This window comes from Takifugu flavidus, chromosome 13 (assembly GCF_003711565.1).
Source record: "Takifugu flavidus isolate HTHZ2018 chromosome 13, ASM371156v2, whole genome shotgun sequence".
NCBI lineage: Eukaryota > Metazoa > Chordata > Actinopteri > Tetraodontiformes > Tetraodontidae > Takifugu > Takifugu flavidus.
This window is the reverse complement of record NC_079532.1, coordinates 3050283-3075403: the sequence shown is the minus strand read 5'-3', so window position 1 is coordinate 3075403 and position 25121 is coordinate 3050283. Positions and strand designations below refer to the sequence as shown.

Genomic DNA, 25121 nt, shown 5'->3' with positions numbered 1-25121 from the left:
GAAAACCATTAGTACTCATTATGCTTTATAGCCACCCGTACTTGCTATCCTGCTGTTTAATCACGATTCATTCCCTTGTGTCAATGTGGGTGTGTGTCGCCTTTTCTGTCTGGCCACAGGTGTGTGTGTCTGCGCGCGTGCGTTCGACAAACCACCCGTGTTCTGCGGACAGTAATGAACCATTTTCCCTATAATGGATTTGGGGCACCACAAAGTCCTCCCCCTCCACCCCACTCACTTTTTATGAGAAAGTCAATTGCACAGGCGCCACCTTTTATAGCAGCTCATCCCGGCTGCGGCGTGTTGCGCGTTTGTGAGCCATGTCAGCGGAATGGGATTGAATTTTGTGCAGTTCAAATAAAATGAAATTGGATTGAATAGGGTATGGATTCCCTGCTATATGAACTCCTGGTTGAAATAAAAGACCGTATGTGAAACCTTATGAGCATCTATTTGCTCTTTGTAACTCCAAATAACCAGACTCTTGTAAAGTGTTGACTATCCTGTTACTGCTACGTATTGAACTGTGCTCCGGTCTGCATGAAGCAGCACGGCAGTGTGTGTTTTCCTGGCAGCGAGGAGCGGTGGCATGTGTCCTGCCACGTAGGCATGACACGTATGCATGCACGGACCCATCAAGACTTCAATAGCTATGATGCGTTCTCCAGCTCCTGCAATAACTCGAACCTAAATCTAATCTTCAACCTCAAGTTGACCTTTTAAGTTGTGGGACCAGCCGGAATGTCCTCACCCTGCCAATGAAATTGGTATTCTAGTCCTCACTGTTTAGCATGGACAAGAACACACACACACGCACAAGTAATGAGCAGATTTAAATTACGGTTGCTCTCATCTGGCGAAGGCAACCACCATCATTTCACTGAGCAACTCCTATAATCCACCGTCGTCCTGACAGCTTTCTAACAGCTCCTCTCCACTGTGAGAAAAGCTATTCTTTGTATTTTTCCAATTTCTTTCCCACCCTCTTCATATTTCCCCTCCGTATGGGGTTTTATTCTTCTTTCTTGTCTCTCTTTGCTCTTCCAATTACATTTTTCACCACTTAATCTTCTTTTTCTGGGAACTTTTATCTCAGTTTGATTACAACAGAGGTGGGGAAAAAAATGAATGAGCATCCGCTCAGCATTATGACCAGGATGACGATTATGTTATGGACACTAATTATTAGTTGGAGATGGTTGTCATGACAAAGGGAGAAAGATGTCGTGGCTGCTGATGTAAAGGGGAGGGTGATGTTAATAAGCGGAATGGCGACATCAACGTTAGTGGAATTCAGAGCAATATCCATGTTTTCACCTTGGCCTAGATGGAGACAGACAGACGGAAGGGACGGACACCAATCGCAAGAGGGACGCTCGCTCCTCAGCCGGCCATCACAAGAGTGAGGACACCAGTGACAGCAGGGAGGACGACGCTACAGTGAGTGTTTGGATTTCCTTTTCTCTTAGACTCTGCCTCATCACGCCCACCCAGCCACTTTTTGGCCAGATTTATGCAAAAGATCCTGCGCGTGCAGAAGCAATCATTGCACACTTCTGAAGTGGCCAGAAACAGGAAATAAATGAAACTTTCAACAATCTTCCCAACACCAAGACCACAACTGTTATCATACAACCTTCATCAAATGTGGTTTTAAAAAAAATGAATAATCAAGAGCGAACAGAATGTCTAATTTGTAACTCTTGCATCTTGTTTAATCACCCCACCCTCCATCATCCCTTTTAATACTGTTGAAGTATATTTTATCCATCATTTAAATCTGAACTATCTGCACAGTCAATACAAAACCAAACCCTTGGATCTACTTGCTTTGATTCAAAGTAAATGATCTCTTTGATTTGGAGAAAGAACGACAAATGCTAGCAATCAAAGACAAATTTCATCTGCTCTTTGTAGGGATGAGGCGAGCATGTGGCAGAGGTACCATGTTGAAGGAAGTGGTGTCCTCCTTGATGTATGTAGATATAAGATAAAACGTATAAACTGCATGAAACTGGCTGTCATTGGGAGCGCAGGCACGGAGTTTGGCAGGCCTCGCTGAAGCGTTTGCACCTTTATCACAAAATACAGAGACCCTTCCAATTACTGCAGTGGCTGCAGAGCACATCGCATTATTATTATCAAGTTTGCCTCCAAAACAAAACAAACCCAGGCAGGTAAACACAGACGCTGAGCCGCACTGATAACCCAGTGCAAATGTTCCAGACTCGTCTAAATGATGGCTGTAATGAATTAAAGGGAAAAATGCCTTTTTCCCCCCTTGTGTGATTTGGTTTAGTGTAGCTCAGAAATCGATGGGTTTATGTCTGTTTATAGTATGTATTGGATTTTCATTTTAAATTAAATTGAACACAAGAAATTGTCAGACCCCCATCTCATCTGATTATACTGTTGGCTGTCTCTGGAGCTCCACTGTGACTTAAAGTAGATTTTTGCCAGAGTGAAAGAGTCATATTTTATGGTCACAGAGATTTGTTATTACTGTATGAGCCAGCCATGGTTTACAATGGATGCTGAAAGAAACCTACGTTTTTAGCTCAGAATTTAGCCCCTTGCCTAAATTTTAACTCCTTCCTGTCTCATGTCTCTGTAACAGGAGGATAATTGATGCTGCAGACTGGTGTAAGGGATATGCATGAAGTGAAAATGTTATTATCAAAATCCCATTATTGTTAGGTGAAGGATGAGGACAAACAGAAGTAAAGCTTTAACCTTCCTGCCTGCTGGAGAAGATCATTGAATGGAGTTATAAATGGAGTCCCCGAGGAGCCACCGCTGGTTTGAATTGGACATGGGGCAATATCACAAATGTCTCCATTTTTACACTGTGTATAACACACATTTAAAAGCAGATTATTGTGAACAAATATATGTTAGTATGATTATTCATGGGGACCTTTGCTATGCAGAGACAGAGCCAATGTGAGTGGACGAGCAGCTGTTTATCCCAGAACATTTCACAGGTACAAACCATCACCACATTTACATTTCTGAGTTGTTGCCTGCAGAGCAGCATCATTCATTTAGGTTTTTGAGTGTAGTTTCTCCTAAAACTTAGCAAACTTTTTATTCTTTTAACCAGAAAATGCCACATTTGAGTAGCCAGCATTATGACGGATGAATGTGCCTTCGGGATAAGAGCAACACATTTGAATGGCGGTCATACCTCTACACTTTTTCAGGTTTTAGTCTTAATTTTGCGGTAATATCACATGGGCTGGACCAGGATGGCATCCCCCCAGGATGTAAAAAATCCATTTTGGTCTAATCTACTGAATGCGTTTATCTACTTTTCAAGGACATTTCTATTTCTGTATGCGAGTTGGGTTTATTGAAACTGTGTCAGCTGTGTTTTAAAACTCCAGCACAGCTGTAGTTAAAGCCCGCCTGCTATGACAATGCTGCGCGGCTGCTGACTGGCGAGGGCGTCCACGGAGCTGCAGTTGATAATATATCTTCTTCCATAAAATGCAGTCTTCTCTAAAATTGATTAAATGAAGGCAGGAAATGTGCTTGAAGAGATAAGATGAAGAAAGAAGCTGGCAGGTTTTTTTTTTTTAATGGCCCGTCTCTAAACCCGCCTGATAGCATTGGGCTTCTCCTTCATATCAGTCAAATAAAGAAACGTGGCGCTCAGGCTGAGCCATTCTCACCAGCTGAAATATTCCTCTGCATTGTAAGCATTCTGCTGAAGTCACTAAATGTCTCACAGACGTTATAGCTGGTCCTAATGGATTTTAGTAGCATCCCTGCAATTTTTTTGGCATAAAAAGGGAGAAATGACAGATTTTTACTCGGATATAAAGGTCTTTGACAGATACAGGAGGGAGGTAAAACCTGGCCTGCTGCAGGTTGCGTTCAGTTGGATTTCACGGATAGATTCACATCTTTCTGCTAGCCAGTCCTCAGAAATCGAGAGTGGCATAATTGATGCCCTCAGTCGAAGTGATGCTGCTGTGGAAATGCTCCCTCACTCAGAAAATGATGCTGCTAAAGGTCAAAGCCCCGCCCTGTGTTTTCTGGGCCTTATGGCCAAAGAGAGACAGAGACAGAGGGCAATTTTATGCGTTTAATGTTCTGTAATGTGGGTCAGGGGGACAGAGGGCCGTTCTCTTCCTCCGCTGCCTCTGTTAAGAGCTGCTCTGGTGTTTTGTGCTGCACTAATAGCTCACTAAAGCCACCCTTTCACAAACACCAGACAATAATTGCATGAATGGAAACAGAAAGAGAACCCCCCCCCCCCCCAAAGGATCTGTTCTGTCATCATTAACAGAGAGCCTAAGAAATATTAAATGACCTTATTTCAACTGAGCTGCACATGCACGATACAGAGTGACAGAGAAAGCAGTTATGCCTGAATGAATGCATTAAGGCCTCTGATGAGATTTTCTAATCGACAATGGCGTCCTTAGTGTCGGCAGAGATGTGCAATAAAGCAGCTGTTTAAAGCAAACGCATCCCCCTTTGAAGTCTCCAGCATGAGGAATGAGGGATGTTCAGGAACGTGGCGACTGTTAATACCCGAGCTCATTAGAGCAAAGTGGACGACGGGAGACAGCACAGGAAAGGACAGACAGAAGGAGGGACATGTCCTGGAGGAAGGGAAGCCGATTTTTTGGTAGAGGAAGTAATTGCTTTCCTCTCCACCCCGGTAAAATGTAACCCTCTTTTCTTGGCCCTCAAATCACCAGATTATTTATTTATAGAATAAGTCACCTTCATAATATCAAGATGAGCCCTCAAAATATGTTTACGCTGTCATAAATCATCTGTTTGCTCTGATTTCAGATCCTGTCTGTAATATGTGCTTGTAAAACAAGAATTGCTTTGTGTGTGTCTGAGTGTGTGCGTGTGTGTGTGTGTGTGTGAGAGAGAGAGAGTGTGTTGGGATGGGTGGGTGTTGATAATATGGATAGGGTGTGGATTCTGTGCTCTCTGCTTTGGTTCTTCTGCTCCCATGAGGGATGCTCTTCAGCCTCAGAGATGAGAATGAGTGATGAAGGCACAGGAGGAGGTTCTGGCTTCTTTCACAAAAGGCCACCCCCCCCCTTCCCCCCCAATCCAGTATGAGAATATAAGCACAGTGCAGCTGATGATTGGGAAGCTGAACAAAAAAAGAGGCCATCCTTGGAGAATTATAATTCGTGAGTGAATTATGTCTTTGTTGCCATTTTACATATGCACACACACACACGCACACACACACACACGCGCGCACACACGCACACACACACACACACACACACACACACACCAGATGTGAGGACAGTCAGCACCCAAGGAAACAATGAAAAAGCAGTTGCATACACACTCTTAACCATCTGTTTTATAATAGCATCACATTCATTTTGGAGTTTTTGTGGGAATGATATATGAAGTAAGTGCACAGTCTGGTTCCTTAACCCTGCAGACAGAAGTGTTTCTTATTGTTTAATCAGATGCAGACAGGAAAGGGACACCACATAATGGCTGGTGCTTAACCGGGCTTTTTCCAAATCCTTTATGATGTCGTCTTATTTTATGAGTTAAGGTGATGTCATGAGTGCAGCTGGAGCCTGCAGACACTGATGGTGTAACGATGACAAAAGCTTTGTGTCTGGATAATGTCTGCAGCCATCAAAAAGTTAGTAGCTTGACTTCAGTTGCATTCGTACGCAGAAAATGTGGTATAAATAACAAAAAAAGACAGATTAAAACTATGTTTTATTAGAGCTAAGACACTTCTTTAACAAATTACTTGTTTGTACATGAATTTATTGGTACTTAAGTACTGTATTGGAAATAGAGCTGGAATAACATCTTCTGCTGCATGTAATAGTGTCTGATCCTGCTTTTGAAGTAACTGTGTCACACTGCGTAACAAAACACTGGAAAAGAGCATTTGGGGCTCTAATGTGGATGTGCAGACACAATGAATGGAGAAGAAAAATGTATCATGAATGGCCAACTTATGCTTAATGAGGCAGGCAGAAGTCCAACCTAGACAGAATCCAGAAAAACCATACAAAGAAGACACTAAGGCAGAAATGATTCATACACAATCCGTGCTTACCATTGATCGTCTTATTGGGATAGTTCCACTCGACCTTAACATAAAAACCAACAAGCATCTTAGGAGTAATTGTTCGTTATGACAGAAAATCTGGCTAATAAATCTGTCATGCATTAGTAGTATTTATAATGAACCCTATCCAGAGACAGACAGCAGAGCAGTGGACATTGGACATGATTAAGACTGTTACTGTAGGTAAAGACCTGCTAACAAGAGAGGCAATGCAAGAAGATAAGAGTCCTGGGACACAGGGCTGCCCCGCTGTCTTTCACCTGGCTGAGATTTTAATCAAGTGGCAATCTCGCTGTGGCCCATAAAGCACAGCAGCCTGGCCTCATTGTTAACCTTCGATTGCTTTCGGTGCTGTAAATATGGCCGCTTGCATCGTTCCGGCCTTGCAGATAGTTTATGGGAGAGGGAATAAAGCTGGTGTCGTCAGTGGACACGAGACTGCTGAGGCAGAGAGAGCATCCAGTAGCTGGTAAATAAACTCGACTGATTATCAAGGTGTCGGTACACAGAACTTGATTTAACACTGAATAAGCAGGCCCTGTAAGTGCCGTATTAGCTGTAAATAGACCTCAATGTGGATATTAGCATGGAGTAATTGCTGAGTTTGACATTTGGAATCGATCGCGATCGGTGGTGACACCCGACTCATTTTTCAACCAAGCAATTACATTTATTTGGCTTTTGAAATGTTATCACGGACTGAAAAGGACAGTTGATGAGACTTTTGGGGTAATGAATCCAGGTTGTGACTCAGTAGCCTCCTCGCTTTAGTCGAGGAGGTTCTCTCCTGCCGTCAGCTGATTAGATCTACAGCCAGCCAAGTGGAAAAAGAAGCCCCCAAAGGGTGTTTAGTACGTCAGCCTGCACGTCTGCATTTGTTTTCTGACACCTTTTTTTCAGCTGTGTTGTCACCCGTCTTCGCAGGCACAATTAAATGAAGTTTATTTATTTTTGTCCTGAGTTGCCATCTCCGCTGTCAAGCAGGTCCCGAGGGTCTTATCAAGTGGAGTGAATAACTTCGATGGAAAAGGGAGATAGAGAGATAATAGAGCCATTATTGGTGGACTTTAGGCTGCTGGAAAATATGAGCTCTCACTTTGTTCGATAAAGCTGGATCATTTCCTCCTGAGGCGCTCGTGTCATCTTGAGGAGCTGCTTCTGGAGAATGGAGGACGATGACTGACGCAAGCGAATGTGCCACAGACGCCACACAAGGTGCTAATGATAACAAGATTCCATTGATCTTCCAGGTTTTATACACCGCCGCAGGTTAGGGGTGAGTTTGAATTATTGCCTGATTTCCAGAGACTATTCTTTTATTTAATCTTCATACCTGCTTTAGGTCTGTCTATATTAGACCTTTGAGAGATTATTGTAATTAGTTTTGTCCTGACTTTCAGTTTTAATTAAAGCCTCCCTGCAAAGCACTGGGCCATCTTAGCTTCAGGATTCAATCGTGATGGAAATGAGACCAGAGTTGTAATAATTTGCATTTTATTATTTAAATTATTCTCCGTGCAGCCTTTTCAATTTCACACTCATTAATCAATTCATATCAAAAGATTAGGCGATACAGTCTATCTGAAGTTTTGATATTCAAATGTTTTAAAGCACTCTCTCTGCAACAAGGCTGCATGTCTCTGCTAATCGATTGATTTAATCAGATAATTTCACTTCAGACAGTGGGGTTGAAGCCTGAACGGATCGGTATCAGCACAGAACCTTTGGTGGTCCTTTTGGCACATCCCAGTATATTCCTGGAGACATCAGGGACATTACTGAGAAGCACTGAGTTCTGCAGTGTCTCTGCAGTGTCATCGTCTCCATGCCAAAGGAGGGTTTGAGTATTTTCCAACACCCATGTGTTCCTGCTGTGCACCAAGGATGCACAACACAACATCCCATATGTCTTCATTCCCTTTGTGCTGGAGAATATTTTAGTACTTTTCCCTTCCCGTAGCCCAAAGAGCGAACTAAAGAAGAGAATTGGACCACGAGAATTCCCTGTAGGCTACAAATTTCTCCTCTTTTGGAGTCGCTCTGGCTCTGACAAGCTGTCTGTGCTCCAGGAACAATCGGGAATTGTTTGATCTAGCTGTTTCCCATTTGCCGAACAGTTTCATGCTATGGACATGCCAGCAGAAGGTTGTAAGGCCAGCGGAGCAGATATGATGCTGAATTACCTGAATGGTGGTGATGAAACGCTATCCAGGTTCTGAATCCGGAGAAGTGACATTGTTGTAAAAAGCGCATTCACTAATTTAACGCCAAGGTGTTTTTCTGAGCTGGTTATAATAAAAGCAGATAAGTGAGGAGTGAGTCGTAGCAAACCAGCAGTAGCCACTTTCACGCAGCGCAGTTATACAGCTGACACCGCGGGAAGGGGGGGTTCTTGTCTTACATATATATTGTATTTGCTCTGCCAGTAGGAAATGGGAAGTGACGGGAGCCGGCGACATTGTCAGGCGAAACTGGTAGGCAGGATATGAGGCCAGCCGCGATATGTTAAAAGCACTAACCTTCATTTATGGCTACAAACTGCAGACTGAATCCTCCAGAGGTGAATAGTTGATTTATTTTCGTGGGAATCCTCCCCTAGAGCACACGCTCATAATGGCCTGACTTTTGCTGTTGGTCCATTTGTGCCTTTTTTTTTTCTCGGTTTTATAATTTATATAAGAAGTGTGGGGTATTTCCTTCACTTGGTTGTAGGAGCCTGCTGTTTTTAATACAATTCTGGAAATTAAGTAAGATGCCAGTAAACAATGAGGGAGAGCTTTTTTTTCTTCAGGCAATAGAGCAGACTCTCTTTCATTAAAATTAAAATGAATATATCTGCTGTCTGAGCAGAGGAGAGGCTCTGTAAACACAAAGCCTGACCGATGATGAGCAGCCTTCTAGGCAAAATGTGTTTTGAAGTACTATTAGATTCCTGCATGAGAGGGTGGCCTGGTCAGACATCATCCGTGTGTGTGGAAGCTTCCAGCACTGCCAGATTAAAAACGCCACCTGCTCCTGTTGCCACTCGATAAAGGGAAACAACAAATTCCGCACACCTCCATTTTTCTTCTGAGAGGTTCAAGAAGCAGTTAACAATAGAAACAAGGCAGGGATTAGAAACACACCGAACCCCCCCCCCCACCTCAAACAATGGAAGGAGAAAGCTTCTCTCGGTGTTGCTGGCCATTTCTCTGACGGCTCTGGCGTTTGCTTGATGAGAGACGGATAAGTCTTGGCACTGCGGATGGATCTTTGAAGTGATGGATGGATCTAAGTTATTGCTCTGGAAACCAAATTTTCACCCTGAACATATCTGCGGGCCTGCGAACAAGGATGAGCACGTTCATTTACATTTCCGCGAGCACTTCCTGCTCTCATCAGTATTCCCTGTTTGCTGGAGTCAGAGTCAGTGCCACGTCTCTGAAGAGTTGCAGGGGTTTCATTTTGCTTTGGTTTCGATTTCTCCTTCGGCAGAAGGTGCCAGCTTTTCAAGTACCCCTCTATTTTTTTGCTCTGTAGTCTTTTCATCTGGCGATGCCCTCAGAGCAGTAATTGCTAAATGAAGAGCTGTATTAAACTCAGCTGATGTTCTGCAAGTACTCTCGTGCTGTTTCCAGTTGTCTTGCCCTTGTTGCCTCCCCTCACTCCCAGAGCCCCTCCCTGGTGTCTCCAGGCTGCAGGATATTTTGTCTGTGATGCATAGTCTCCTCTGGTGACCCAGCTCGTGATAGGCCCCACACCTCATTGATCTCTGCTGGCCCCCTGGTCAGACTCTCGGAGCCCAGTGATTGATCTCCTTGCCATCTCTGCCTGTCTCGCCATCCATGGTGAAACACCTTGTCCCCTTGTCCTCAGCTCTTGTCTTTGCCTTCATAAAGAGTGATACTGCCTAATAATGATTAGTAACTTCTTATGCATCCATGCACTATTTATTATTGTACCAGCAATCAAAATGTAGAAAAGAGAGATTGGTGGACAATGATAATTGCTTGTATGTACAAGTGAATCTAAAAACATAATGATTATAAATGTTTGTTGAGGGTCTCAGATAAAGCAGAGGAACCCAATCACGCAGTTTGATGCAGTTACGGGGTAACATCTGTTCAGTGGGCAGTAAAAGTTGGTTTTATCCAAGTGAAAAATGTTTGAAGGTCAAGTTTTGAGGGTTTATTAATGTCATGTTTATTTGCAGTCAACATACAAATAACCTACAAATGTTTAAACATCTTTTATTTATTGAATACTGATCAAAGTTGCTCAGATAAAATGTCAACTTTTACACTTCTCAATAAATGTCTTGTGTTTGTCGTGATGGATTCTAAAGGCTATCTACAGAAAAGAGCGCACGCATGCTTTCCCCTCCTCATTATACACGATTATGTTGTATCCCCTCTTCAAACCTCCTCGACTCTTCCTCTTCTCTCACCCTTCCGGTCCTCCTGATCTAACCTCAGAATTTCTTTGGGGATAATATTGATCTATTATCATCCTGGTATATTGACAATGCGAGACTGAGGTGATATTTTAGTGGGTGTAAGCTGTTGCACTTGACAGTTATAAATCACTCTGCTGTGATTACCATGGAAACTATGAGTTTGACCTTTACAAGTCTTTGCCAGTGTCTGATAAATGAGATGGGGGCCATTTACTAGCTTTTCCAATTATGCTACAGACCTCAGATATGATCTTGCTCATCACGTGCTGCCATGACAACAACATGTCTGAAGTAGTGTTTTTTGCTAGGCTTACGCTCATGCATTGTGAAGAACAAAGGTTATGATGACAGAAATATAGTGATTATTGTCGTATCTCATCCCAGAATAATAGCCTGAGCAGTCCGACAAAATAATGGTCATCAAACAATTCTGATGATTCTTCCCACCCGAGCAAGTAACAGTTCCAAGTTGATGCTACAGTCTCAAAGAGCAGAAACAGAGTCTGCATCAATATCCACACGGAGGAGAAGCTCTAATCATCGCCAGATGGCTGAAAATTTGGCAACTGTGGAGAAAAATTCCCCCTGAAGTAATTAGAGCCACCCAAAACACAGCCTGTGGAGCCTGCTTTTTTTATCATCTCACATCTGCTTTTTCTTCTGAGCCTCACAGTTTTATCTTTACTGAACTATTTCAATTACGTACATATATTTATATGTCAGTATGGCAATAAAGTATAAAGAAGGATCGTAGTGTTGCTCATCGTCCCAGCTCGTGCTGCTGTAGCATGCGATGCATGCAGCTAACAGACCACATGAGCAGGCCAAACACAGGTGGCCATATACCATATGTGCTTAAAATATATGGTAAAATGAACTCATGTTTTTTTGATCATGTTTGTGCACCATGTAAGATGCAATCTGTTTGTTCTTGTGTTCTTGCATGAAAAAAACACATTTTCCATGAAAAATAACTAGAATTTTCTTGCAAAAAATGCTGTCATTACTACACCTGCAGCCGGGGAAACAGATTGGCTATTGTGCACATTAGAAGCCCCATTATGTTGTTGAAGGGGGGGAGAGAGAGAGAGGGACAGGCAGAAGGACAGTGAGACAGAGACTGTGATGCACAGGGAGAGAGAAGAAATGAGGGAGATTGAGACAGCCGACCCTGAGCGATCACTGTGCCACAGCCACTCATCAGAACTCTGTGATAATGCGACAATAGTTGAAGGAGAAATTCTTTTAGAGTTTCATAATCCAAATCTTTCTCTTTTCACTCTGTTTTAGGACACAACAGAGACTAATTCCATCTTATAATAATGACAGTCTGTAAAACTGCAGTAAAATGTGTCGGTGATATGTCTTATTGCAGTATAATATGCGCTGCCATGTCTGATATGTCCACACGCCTGCAGGTAGACGGTGTGACCCACACAGAGAATTTAGATATTCTGAACAGTGTGGGCGGGCTGTGGAGAGGACACATTCCCTTGAAATGAGCTCTGTCTTCCACCTTTAGAGATGATGGATTGACAGCTGGATGGCTGGAGCGCACAGGCAGGGGCCGAGCAGGCTGAGCAACACTAGCACTGTGATACACACCGAGTACAGAAGGCAGGACAACCTGTGGCGGGGGCAGCACAATGATGAAGATCCATTGTTTTATTCTGGTGGTCATTTATCTCCACTAAAACCTTAAGCTGCCACTGAATACAGATGCCACCATGCTGGTTAAGAACCGGCTGCTGTGAGGAAAGGTGATAAAATGTATTTGTTGTAGTTGACTTATTTTAAAAAATGTTGCATATAATATATAAAAGCAGCTTTTTGGAAGCTGATGGGTGCAGCTGACATCAGATGAGGTACAGCAGGTGTCTGCAACCCAATAACAGATACTGTCACAACCATGTTAGAAAGAATCCCCCCACACCGAGTCGTGTTTCAGGTTTGTGGGAAACGTCGACCTTGTTATGATTGTATGATTGGAATTTGGTCTTATTTTCAAAGCTGGGCCAAACATGTTTTCAAACCCCGAAACCAGCAGAGACAAAAATGGGATAGAATAAATGTCAGCTGCAGCTTTGTCGGATGGTTGACTTTTAAAATTTCATCACTAAAATGGTGAGAGACAATGGAGAAAAACAAGGTAGAAAGCTGGAGAAACATTTATTGGGAAGTTTTTCAGCCAGAGATTTCCTCCGACTGGGACGTCTGTCCCAGTCACCGAGAGAGTGAAAACAAGAGAATCCAGGTGTAAAGTGCTTTTTAAATGTTTCCCAAAGGTCAGTGATGCTTGTCATCAGAAACACGGCTCTGTGGGCATGTTCTGAATCTACCCACAGATGCTGAACTACAGAGGCTTTCTGGGAAATGAAATTTAGCCCCGGAGTGATGGAAAATCTAAAAGGGTGTTCGAAGAAAGAGGTCTGAAAATGATGAAAAAAAAAAAATCATTAAAAGAAAGAGTAAATGTCAGCCACAAAGCTGCATTGGTCCCATTGAAGCAGAAAAAGATCCATTATAGTCTCGGAGAAGGAAGGCTGTCGCACCTGTCACGTTTCTATTTTTGTTTTTATTCACTTTAAGTATAACTTTTATGAGCACTTAAAGGAATCAATCGGCTTCAGCAATAAAAATGGAGGAACATTGAGCTGGAATATGCTGGTGGGAAGAAATGCCATTGGCAGAACAAAAATATAGTTCCGCAAAATGTTTTGCAACACCGTCGTTGTTCCTGTCTTCTTTTCTGTCTGATTCGGGCTTATTGCGGTTTTCAGACTAGATTATGCTTAAACTTGTGAAAAATCCAGGTTCCAGAGTGTTTGTTTGATCTAATTTTTAATTCACTTTAGAATTTTAATCCTTTTCTTTTGGTGCCTGGATAGACTGCCACGCATGCGCGTGCGCTGAGCGTGAACTGACAGTTACCTCGTGTTTCATCAAATTTCAAGTCAAGGAAAGGCTTTTTGTTCCAGAGTGGGGGCAGGATCGAGTGCGTGAGCTTCTTTGATGTACAAAAATGTGCTGATATTTCTGCTTCACCTGGCAAAATAAATCACAGTTTGATGCATGTATGCAAAAACACACCCGAGTTCAACAAGGAGAGAACAATGAAGTAACAAGCTGTTCAGAGGCAAGCTGGTTTTTTTTTACTCTGGGGTAGGTAGGACATTAAATGGGTGATTATACCTATAACCTTGTTGCACCGGGGTCACCTGTAAAAAGAGGAAACCTTGATTGAATATGTAGAGATCTGAATGCACAGCAAGGACATTACAAGCCTCGATGCTAATTGTGCTAGTCAGAGTCTTAGTCTGGTGCATCATCTATTTAAATTAAACCTTGGGTCTCAAATGGCTGTTTTTTTTGGGGACAGTTTTTTTTAAAGGCAGCACAAAGATAGCAAAAGAGAAAAATAGGTCTATTATTACATCCCTAAATCCAAAGAAAACTCAATAATGCATCCTTGAAAGCGAGGCAGTTCTTCTTTTTATGACTTTTTGACAGAACAACCACAGCGGGTTTTTCAGACCTGTTTAAGCCATTTCAGCTCTTTGGAGGTCTGATTTAACAAAAGCACAATCTGCTTCCACTGTATGGGTAGATACACCTGGAAGACAGCTGGGTGGAATTATTTTCCAAAGCCCGATGCAGCGAATAAAAGGAAAACCAGCAACTCATTTTCTTTCCTTGGTTTAATCGCAGATTTTTACAGCTGCACGCTTTCAATTTGATCACATTGAGCACATCAAGGTTGATTGACAGTTGACTTTTTTTTTTGCCTCTTTTATTCGCCAGCTGCCCCATGTCACACCCCATCACTGTTAATCAGCTTGGACTAGATTCCCAGGTCCAGTCAGGATGACAGATCTCTGCTGCCTCTCTCTCTTTCCATCAAGCATTTTGCTGTCCCTGCAGGTGAAATTAAAGAATTTGCAGTCGCTAGCGCAGCTGTTAGCTTTATCCCCTAGCCCCGTTTCTGCTCTTAACCATGATTGTTTTTCCAGATTGTGTTCATGGCAGCTCTCAGATGCCTCTCCGGTGGGTTAAATTACAGGCTTACACAATGAGGTCTGGTAGCAAACTCGATTTTCCGTCATTGAGAATCAAGAATCTTTTGAAATAACACACACTGAACTATGAACTGTTTTTCTATCCCCAGACTAAGACAGTGCTCTTTGGGTCACTATCGATTTTAGGGAGATTGCACCAGCATCAGTATCAGTTTAGGCCCAACACCTCGTCTCAGACACGAATCAATAAATAAGGCGCTCTGAGATTGAAACCTCACTCTGCTCTCACTTTGGTAATAACTCACTTGGATAAATGAGTGTGATTAATATAGATAAGATGATATTAGTGTTCTATCATTACCCGTGCGAGGGAATATTAGCTCACCCCTCGCCTCTTATCTCTCGGATGTCTGCCATATTTGTCATACCTCCATCTGTTTCTTCCTCGCTGAAGCGCTCCTGAGCGCCGCCGTCTCCATTCATCTCCTCACCGATGAATCGGAGCGCCGGTCTCATTGTCGACTCCAGCCGTTTCAGGGTTTCTACTCATCTATTGACCAACGTGTAATTTCTTATATGAATAATGCAAGCAGCGAGACAAAAATAGTCGCTCTCCCTCTCTCATGGCTGGGATTTGTTCCACAGTAATTTGACTGAATGTGCGCACAGTGGTTCCTATTCAGTGGTGCCAGGCACTTTGTTAAAAACAAATCAGGATTTGGATGTTGGGGTAATCGAGCTCCTTAAGCTGCATTGTTACTGAAATAGAGTAGATGAGCTGATTGTGAGAGGAGGGTACAGATCATCCAAGCTCTTGGTGCCCCCATGTTCTAATCCAGGGTCAGTAAATTTGTTCTCAGGATGGACAGATAGATCGTCATCTGTTCCTTTTCTGTAAATGAGCCTTTAACAAGTCCTCCTGTCGCACTGTGGAGAAAGTTATTCACCTTAAATAATGCATATTTTTCATGACTTCCTCTTTCATCACATTTTCTCCATAACTTCTTTTACTTAAAAATACAGGATACTCCGGGGATTTCATGATGCTTCAGCAGAAGAGAAATGCCTGGATTTTACTTTTATTTTAATTGTAAGCTACATAAGAACACAGACTGTGTGACTGATATACGATCCACTCCTTTTGCAATAGAACCAGCTTCCTCTTTGATTGCTTTGTTGATCAAAGCATCAAAAGAAATGACAAATTTATTCTCACAAGGATTAAAAAGTTTGAGTTTTGATTCCAGCCTTAGTTGGATTGGTGTTACTTCAAGGTATGCAGGGAAGTGGCAAAACTGATAACTATGTGAAGTGAAGATCTTATTTTAGAGTGGGGTTTGTAGTCGTCTCACACGGGGAACCAAAGCAAGTGTCGCACTTCTCAAAGCTTTGCGGTGCGACTGAAACAGGCTCCGGTCTGTTTGGTCTGTTCAGGAAAGAGAGATGGGAAGCAAAGTCTGACAATCTGCAGTCACTTTAGACAATCACTGCAAGAGGGATTTCTGAAGTCTAGACTGGCACAATGAAGCAGTGACTTATCAAAGCTCTTCTCTCAGTGATGCTTCTTCCCCCTGTTTATTGCTGCATCGTTCAACCTTCCCCTCCTCTCCATCTCTCTGTTGATTTTCTTTCTCTTTATGTGGTGCTTTCGTTTTATCTCGCGGAAACCTCGCGGCTCATGCATCACAACCGACGCCTCCTTGTGGCACGGATGCGGGAAGGGTCGGGTGAACAGCGATAGACCGGATCTGAGTCTTATCTGACAGCAATGCAAGGGAACGAGTGTTTTCTCTGTCATTGTCGCAGAACAACGGCGATGCAGATTGCGGCAGTACTTCTGCTCCTATAAAAACAGCTCATCACCAGTGGAATGAAGTGCCTTCTTCCTTTGTTTCTCACAAAGCTGAATAACTGGCGCGTTGTTACCGATGATTTGTCATCGAGCGAGAGTCATCAAGGCAGAGCCCAGAGTAAATATATGATGAACAGACAGCTGCACCAGTGAGATTAATATTCCTTATTTTGCTCAGATGCCATTTCTAATACATAAGGCCTCTTATGATCTTTAATTAACAGTGAATATGATTACAAAGTTCTGGGCCAGGTGCCAGGAAGAAGTAAGAGCCGCTTTAAAATGACAGATCACAATAAATACGATGAAAAGGTTTATGCAAAACATTAAAGTTTTCGAAGGGACCTGTGAAGATGATGTCCGTACAGACAGCAGAGGAAATAGAGATGCCACTGATGAAGGATGTGGTGCATCTTTAGGTCAGTGAGTTTATCCTTTCGTGTTGCATCGATGAGCAGACTTTCTGTTCAATGCAGCTGGGACATCCCTAAAGAAACAAGGTGTCTCTGTAAATTACCGTTCAATCAATGTTTGATTTGGTTCCACTTTAGTGTTTTAACGACATATTAGCTCCAAAGCCTTGCCACAGACAGGAGCCCGCAGATCACAGAGTCCATTACCTATGTGAATAATCCTTCTGTGGGTAATTTCATCACCAATCATTCATCTGTTCCATTGCTCAAAGCTGATTTACACACGCGAGCATGAGCAAATAGCTCTCTGAGTGGAGATGCTCCTTCCCACAGGAAGCAGAGACGGAAGGTTCTTTGAAATAAAAGCAGCCAAAAAGTCACAGACGGGATGTTAAAAATACACACACACACACACACACACACACACACACACACACACACACACACACACACACACACACACGCACACACACAAGCCCTAAGAAACTACATCATTATTATGCATCCATGGATTTTTTCTGTTTGATCCAGTTGCATTGAATTTCTAATTGGATTCAACTGTTGGAAGACATTTTTGTTGCATGTAAATGTGCAGATAATGTTTATTTTTGCTCACAGAATATTCCTTTAGTTTATTTTAATGGCTGTTGTTATCCACACGGATCATGCTACTGATGCAAAACTTTATTGTCACTCTTATCACGTTTTTAAACTTCATGTCTAAATGATGCAGTAGCTCTGCCCAGTTGATATGAGTTATTTAGAATACCAGCTGCTGTCAGCATTCCTTCAAACTGGCACACACTCAAACCAAGTTCCATTTTTTTAAAATGGAAATCTCATGGTAGAGTTGTAATTCCATTCCAAGGCGACATATCTGTCCACCCTTATCTTTGGCCAGAAATACTCATCTTCATAATTTTAGATTCTTCCATACAGCAAAAATTAATAGCTATACAATTTCTTTCCAGCTGTATATCGAGTATCGGCCTCACAAGTAGTCTTAAAATACTTTGAAACTTCAATATTTTTTTAAATGAAATAAAGGATATATATTCTTACTCTGCAAGGTATCTTGCAATATGAATGTGTCCTTCACATGGATGTGAAGAGGATGAATAAAACGCATCTCTGGTGTCACCAGGGAGCACATCCAGTCGTGACATTTTTTCTCTGCTATGTTCATCTCTCTTTTTTCCACAAGTTAAAGTAATCAGAAGTTTACAACAACTCTATTTGCTTCCTCCGCTCTAAAATATGCCCCTTTTAACTCCCCCAGAGTCTTTTGCAAACGATGACTTCTGTACAATAAGCCCATCATTTAAGAGGTGCTGAAAACCTCTCAGTTGCATCTCAGTGGAATGTATCTCTCTTTGACATCTCAGCTAAATGGAGAATGTTCTGCCGCTCATCATTCTCCCACAGCGGACTTTAATCTCAGCGTACTTTGGCTGAGAGTGTCACACCACGGCATTAACATTAGCTCACATAATAAAAGAAGGAGCCCTGCAGTGGTCTGGCTGCAGCAGAGGACTAAATCCCTGATCAGGGAGAGTTGGATCCCTGGAGAGGTGATCTTGGCCAATAGGGTGATGCTTAGACTGTGTCGGAGACCAGGGCTTTAGCTGGATTAAGAGTAAATGGAGAGGATGTTCAACAGTATTAAAAGTAGCCTCCCAAAGGAATACATCTGCGTGTGTGTGTGTGTGTGTGTGTGATGAGACGGGATTCTTATGATTTATTTCCTTGCTTTCTTTCAAGGATGATGACCCAATCACAGGAGGAGCTGAAGGCAGAGACCACATTCAGAGATTTCTCAGTCAGCATCACAAGAAATTGCCATGGAAACCAGAGGTAATGCAACCGTTCCCGTTTCGCCGTCAGAGCAGTAAATCATGATGTTGAGGGAAAGATCGGGACACACCTTCACCGTTCACTACTGACCTCAATAAAAGTCTTAATTAATCTTCCGCTTTTGCAGCTGTGACATCAGAAATCTCATTTCTGTTTTTTTTTTCATTTCCTCCGTGTAAATGAAGTTGATATTTCACATCAGATTACAGCCAGGCCGCCCGAACAAAGCTAAATTAACTGGTCATGATGAGAACTTTTTCTGCAGAGATGATGATATTCCATATTCTTTATCTCACTAACTGATGTGCATTACATTTCGGCTGTAAAAAAAGCCCCGCCGACAGGGCAATTAAGCAGCAGATCTGTGAGAAGGCAGCTCAGAATGATTAATACTATTATATTTAATTTAACACATTTGAACTCTCACCTCTGAACAGCACCAGGTAGAAAGAAAAATTCTTCACAAACGTGTACAACAGTTATGCCAGATGATCGTATTTCAATGTCATGGAGGAGAGAAACATCGGTATATTTGGCTCCCTGGATGGATTTTGGCCTAATTCAATTTTATTTTCTATTTTTTATTCGAATGAACAAGAGAGAAAAGTCACATTGATGCAGCTGAACCAGGACTGCAGCCAAACACAATATCAGCCGCTGGACAGTGAGGGCTAATTGAGCCAACGGAAATGGGTTGATCACCAACAGATGCACATTTATTGTGCTTTCTTCCCCATAAATAGCCTCAAAGGTCCTTGCTCACGTCTCATTCTGGGCCCAACTCTCAGGCAACGCATCTTTAAATTTAAGGTCATCCGTGAACTTGCAGCTGAAGAACAGAACATCTGTTGTTCTCTTATTCTCAGACTTGTTCTCAGCCAGGCTTGTCAGAAATCATGTAGCATGACAGCTCTTCTCTGCTCTCCTCGCTCACTTTCTGCCCTAATTACAGGCGCTAACTCGCCTCCCCGGAGCCAGTGGGGGTCTGAGGCGTAGGCACGTGCCAGTGGAGGTAGAGTGGTGGCATATGTCAGCTGCTATAGACTGACAGAGGTCAGACAGGCATCCAGATGAATCCATTCAGGATGCGCACACACACACACACACACACAGACCCAGCTGCTTTGTACAGGACAAATTTCTCCTGCTTCTCCAACTTCCCTCAAAGCTTCTGCTATGATTGGTTCAAATCAAATCCTGATTTGCAGTAACACTCAGATTCTTCACCTCCAGTTCAAAACAATGCTGAACAAAGCTCCGGTCATTTCCCCACAGTATTTATAAAACACAGATTTGATAGCAAAAGAGTGCTAGTTTCCGCAGAGTTTATGCGATGTGTTGATGCTGGAGACAATATCAAAGATTGGTTTTTGTTTTAGTACTTTCAAAAAAAATTTTTGTTTATTTGCCAGAAACAGAAAAAGACTGGAGAAAATGCGTGAAACCTGCTTCTTTTAAGTCTCACCATAGTTTAACAGGTTACCATGTATCCTAAATCAGGTTTCTTCTGCCCACTTTCTCACTTTGGCTGAATTACAACTGACTACTTTAGCACTTTATTAGTAGCTTATAGAAGCTTTCTGAAAGGACTGTATGTCTTTATAACAATATGTTATTATAGTCAAATCATATCCACAGTTAAGGAGAACATATTTCTATGTAAATAGAAAAGATGGTAAGCCTGGTTTTGCACTGGAATTCTAAGTCTTATTATTCACACACAGTTTACTTTGTTATTTTGCTCAGTGTCCTGTGACAATAGAGTTTAGTAGGAAGAAGTTTATCCTGAATGACAAGAAAAAGAGGTGACAGAAAAGTCTTCATTTTCTTTATCAAAGCAGGTATACGACAAAAGTATTTCTAATTATACGATTGCCAGGTTTGGCTCAGTGCTCACCCACTTTTTAACAGATTTGATTTGGACTCATACATCCTCTTTCCTTCAGTCAAAATACTCTCATCATCCAAGCATTTAAACGCATGGTTCTAAAGAAGGACCAGACCCACAGAGGACGCAGAGAGAAGAATATTCGTACGTGTCTCACCTGACGACCTTCATCTATACAAACATCAGGCAGTCATTCAAATTTTGGTGCCTGTTTTCGCCCAACAGCTGAGAAAGAGAGGAAAGTCCTCCCTCCTCTGCACCCGTTTAAATGCTGTCTTTCCCACACCCGCCTCCTCATATAGTATTTCTAGAATGACAGAAGATATGTAATTGTAGGGCAGATGGTTGATGATACAAGCCCGTGTCGCAGCCATCGATGTGGCTGGAATGTAGATCATATGAACCTTTTTCTCTGTGGAAAGAATCTGATTATCAGCTCTTTCACTCTCCTCCTTCAGGCCTTTCGCCTTTAAAACCCTCCTTTCCCCTCTTCCCAACTTATCCCCATTCTTTACTTTCCTCTTTTCCAAATGATGGGTATGCCTTCTAGATTCCTGTGTGAGGGCTGTGCTAATGTGTAAACTTCAGTAGTTTTGCCGCTGCCTTGAAGGAAATTTGTCGTTTATCCTCTGATCTTTTAACGTGTCTTTTTCGCAGCTGAAACGTAAACACATGTGACACAAGTGTGAGTTAGAGCCCCTGTGGAGGAGTATTACATAAATATATATTGTGCCTTTGGAAGAACCTGTCTTGTGCAATTTAGAGCGTCAGCTGGCGCAAGTGGTCATCAGTGGGCGGGCTGAACGGCCATTTGTCACTGCTTCGCTGCTAGACAGACACAGACGGCTGCAGCCACTGGAAAGTCCGGAAAAGGGAAAAGCAAGGAAAGAGAGATGGCTGTTTATTCATTTTCATCAACATTTATTTGAATTTGACCTCAGGTGTCGTCAGATCACAGGTTTCCCAGGCAAGAGTGTTTCCCATATTGCTCTCAAGGGATAAATAGTGTTTTTGAATTGTGATGATCTAAACAGCCGATCTGTTGCATTTATACAATTACAGCTTCTCTCAGGTGAATCCACCTTCAAAGTCATTTTCAGTGGGAGCAAAGAGCCCCCGGACCATTCACCCTCTGTCTGTCTTCTCTGTTTTTCTTTTCTTAGCGCTTCATTCCACATCGGCAGCTGGCCTCCTTTAATCTCCTTTGCTCTGCCCTTTTATTTAATGGTGGTCAGATCTATAGGTACTCCACGGAAGCTTAAGGCCATATATAAGGCGTGCAGAGGCTGTCAGTTAGTATTTATTCCAGAGTTTGTAAAAGAAGGAAGAATCATACAGCTGCACATTACAAATAGTTATGATTCAAAAGGCTGGCAACAGCAGAAAAGGAATATTACAGGCTGCACATTGCAAAATTTGATTAAATATCAAGGTTTGAAAGAGTTTGAGTTTCATAAAAACTCAAAAGAATGCATTGAATGTCAACAGTAATAGCTAAATGGAAATGATGGAAAGCTTCTAGGTCTTAAAATCAGTCAATACTGTATTCTGAATTAAAAATACTTATATTGATGTCTGTGATAGTAATGATTCTTGATAGAATACAGTTCTGTTTCTTCAACGCAGTTACAAAATAAATTTGTCCTATCTAAACGTTCATTTATCAGAAACGTTGTCTGACATGTAATGCATGTATTAATTTCCCTTTTACATAATCATAAGTAAAGGTCGTATGATAAATAGAAAGAGACTGCCTGATTTGGATTGTTCGAGCTGTGCTGATTTGCTCCTTTCATGCAGCTCCTCTCTCTTTTGGAGGGTTTTAAATTCATTGTGGGTGTGAGGGGGGGGCAGAGGGCCGTTTGATGCAGATGTCTGCTTCTGTATTCTGATTAAAGAAAGGCACGATCATAAAGGAGACAGCTAGGAGTCGCGCAGTCGTCTCATCGGTAATCAATCAAAGTTTATTGAATGTGAACGCAAGATGACAGTTTTTTTAAAGGGAAAAAAAAGCTTTTGTGTGTGAAAATGAGGGCTGCCACAGCATAACAAAGCCCGCGACACCTACAAACATTCATCATCTCTGTGAGCTTTGTTTTTATAGACATGTACCAAAAGTGATGATCTGAACGAGGTCTGAAAATAGAAAACGCAGGAATTAATTTACTAAAAGTCTTGAAGACCATAAAAGGAGAAAGGAGGGCCAAGGACGTGGAGGACATTCAGGAAGAATGGACTGCAACTTCCTCCTGGTGCTGTTCCATTTCCTGTTTCCACCGGGTGTAAGCACCCATAGACCTGCCGCCAGTCTTTAGACACCCCAGAGGATGAAAGAGTTACTGTCCATGGCATCAACGGAGCCTCAGGGATGTGTGTGTGTGTGTGTGTGTGTGTGTGTGTGTGTGTGTGTGTGTGTGTGTGTGTGTGAGAGAGAGAGAGAGAGATATGTTAAAGCTTCTCTGCTGCTGAGAAGAGGATAGATGATGATGAAGGGTCCTGCCCCCTAAAAAAGATTTGCTTTTAAAACCTACAGAAAATCTATTAAAAGCTTAAGAGAAGCCATATTTACACAGACATCTGCCTCCTCTAGTAAAGCCCTCCAACGTGCACATGCTGCTGCTTTTTTCCAAAAGAGATTCTACTTCATCTTTTTTTTTTACCTCCCAGCTTTTCACAGATTCAGCTGTGTCACCCTGACAAATCCATGTCTCCTCTTTTGCTCTAATTTGAAAAAAAAATAAAAAAAATTCTATACATAAAAAAATCTAACTTGTAAAAAGTGTAAAAGTCAGACATCCCGCAGGCCTGGACTGACATGTTTGCACAACAACAACACCCCATGATTAATGCATGAGCTGTCACTGCTGTGTGCCTGTCAAGGTGCGGAGCATGAATTTGACCGCGCTGAGCCTGGAGAATTAAAAAGGACCACTTTTGGTCAGGCCATCTGTTGGCGTACGCCTGTGCAATTTGGAGGGAGCGTGACACCCATCAGCGTGTTCCTAGTCTAAACGCAAGCACAGATGCGGGGCAGCAAACAGTCCAAGTTGTTTTTGTCCCTCCTGTCTCACGCCTCTGATCCATCTGATGAACAGGATTTGTGACTGCGATGTGGGCGTTTTCTCGCGTGTGGGGAGGTCATCGTCGCTTGGCTGACTGATTCGATAAATCGATGCCGGTTGACTGTAGCCGCTCTATGTTGCTCTGTACCATTGTCAGCCATGAAAACGACTTTGATCCAGCCAGGAAGTGACATTACTCATTACACAATCCTTTGCGTGACAACGTTGTAGCAAAATCCCAGTGAGACTGAAGCACTGTATCTGTGAACAGTTGAGAAATGCTCTATTAGTGAATGCAGGCCTGCCTGACATGTTTCTCTTTACTATATATATGTAAATTATAGTGGATTTTAAAGTCCTGGTGTCTAAGTGATTAGCACACAAATGTTCATTAGTCAGCCACCTTATGTTGTATCCTAACCTGGCCCAATCTTCTACAGCTCCAATCTTAAAAAATAGGTACATAAAGGATTACATGACAGTGTTTCTGTCTAATATGGATGACAGAAGAATACATTTGAATTGATTCGCTTATTGGGGATGTGCAACCCTATCATAATGGCTAAAGGTTACAATAGTGGTTGACTGTTTTTAAGAGCACGTAGAAACATTTATTCTTCATGTTTTTCCACACTGTTTCACACTTTAGTTTAAAAAAGGCTTCTCAGGCACAAAGTTGTCTGGTTTCGATGCGTTTTACCTCCTCTGGATTTGAGGAAGTGTCACACACGGGGTGTGTGTACATGTGAGGAAATGGCACTCCAAGGCAGGCTGGATTCGCCATCTGTCCTTGCTGTGCTCTGTGATTTCCCTCAGTAATTCAGACAAATGTCAGACTATGAGCTAGAGATGAGCTCTGACAAAGCTGCTGCAGATATTCACGCCTCTCTATCACCTTGTCTTCCTCAGAACTGTGAGACCATTTCAAACTGCCAAAAATCCTTTTCTCTTGCACATTAAAGGGACAATTCAGGCTTGCCCGGGCATACATTTATCTCCAAAAACCAGTGCAAATGTCAGAACTGATGCTCTTCTAAACAATGGGCTGGAGTCTAACCTGGATATTTAATGGGGACTATTATTCTGTTGGTATTATGCAGTCTAACTAGTTTCTTCCCTGTGTCTGCAGTATAAAGGTCAGGCCAATTTGCATGTGTTTGAAGACTGGTGTGGCTCCTCTGTAGCCCAGCTGAGAAAGAACCTGCACTTCCCTCTCTACCCTCACGTAAGTCATACCCAGCCCAATTCTGCTATTGTGTTACATTTGAGCAGCTGAAGTAGTTCATAGTATATTATGCTTCCTAAAAATAAAGCATGATATCTAAGTGAATCTTCTTGTGTTGCATTAAAGCTCCACTCTAACCCAGTGTTACCTTAGCAAGCCAAATCACAAAAACATTCGAATTTGAATCCAGCAATATTCCGTGAATCCTTAGATATATAGTGTTTAAGGACATCTGATGTTTTTGTTTGTATTATTTGTATTATATCTTTGGAGAATAGCTTATTTAATGGG

General features: G+C 42.3%; 1 protein-coding gene across 1 annotated transcript in view; it reads left to right on the top strand.

Annotated features, from left to right (window-relative positions):
• The window catches only part of b4galnt4a (beta-1,4-N-acetyl-galactosaminyl transferase 4a), a 79507-nt gene that overhangs the window by 23733 nt on the left and 30653 nt on the right, over positions 1-25121 (top strand). Inside the window, 3 exon segments of the mRNA XM_057050890.1 lie at positions 1328-1440; positions 18563-18655; positions 24735-24830. Of these exon segments, the coding sequence (XP_056906870.1) occupies positions 1328-1440; positions 18563-18655; positions 24735-24830 (302 nt within the window).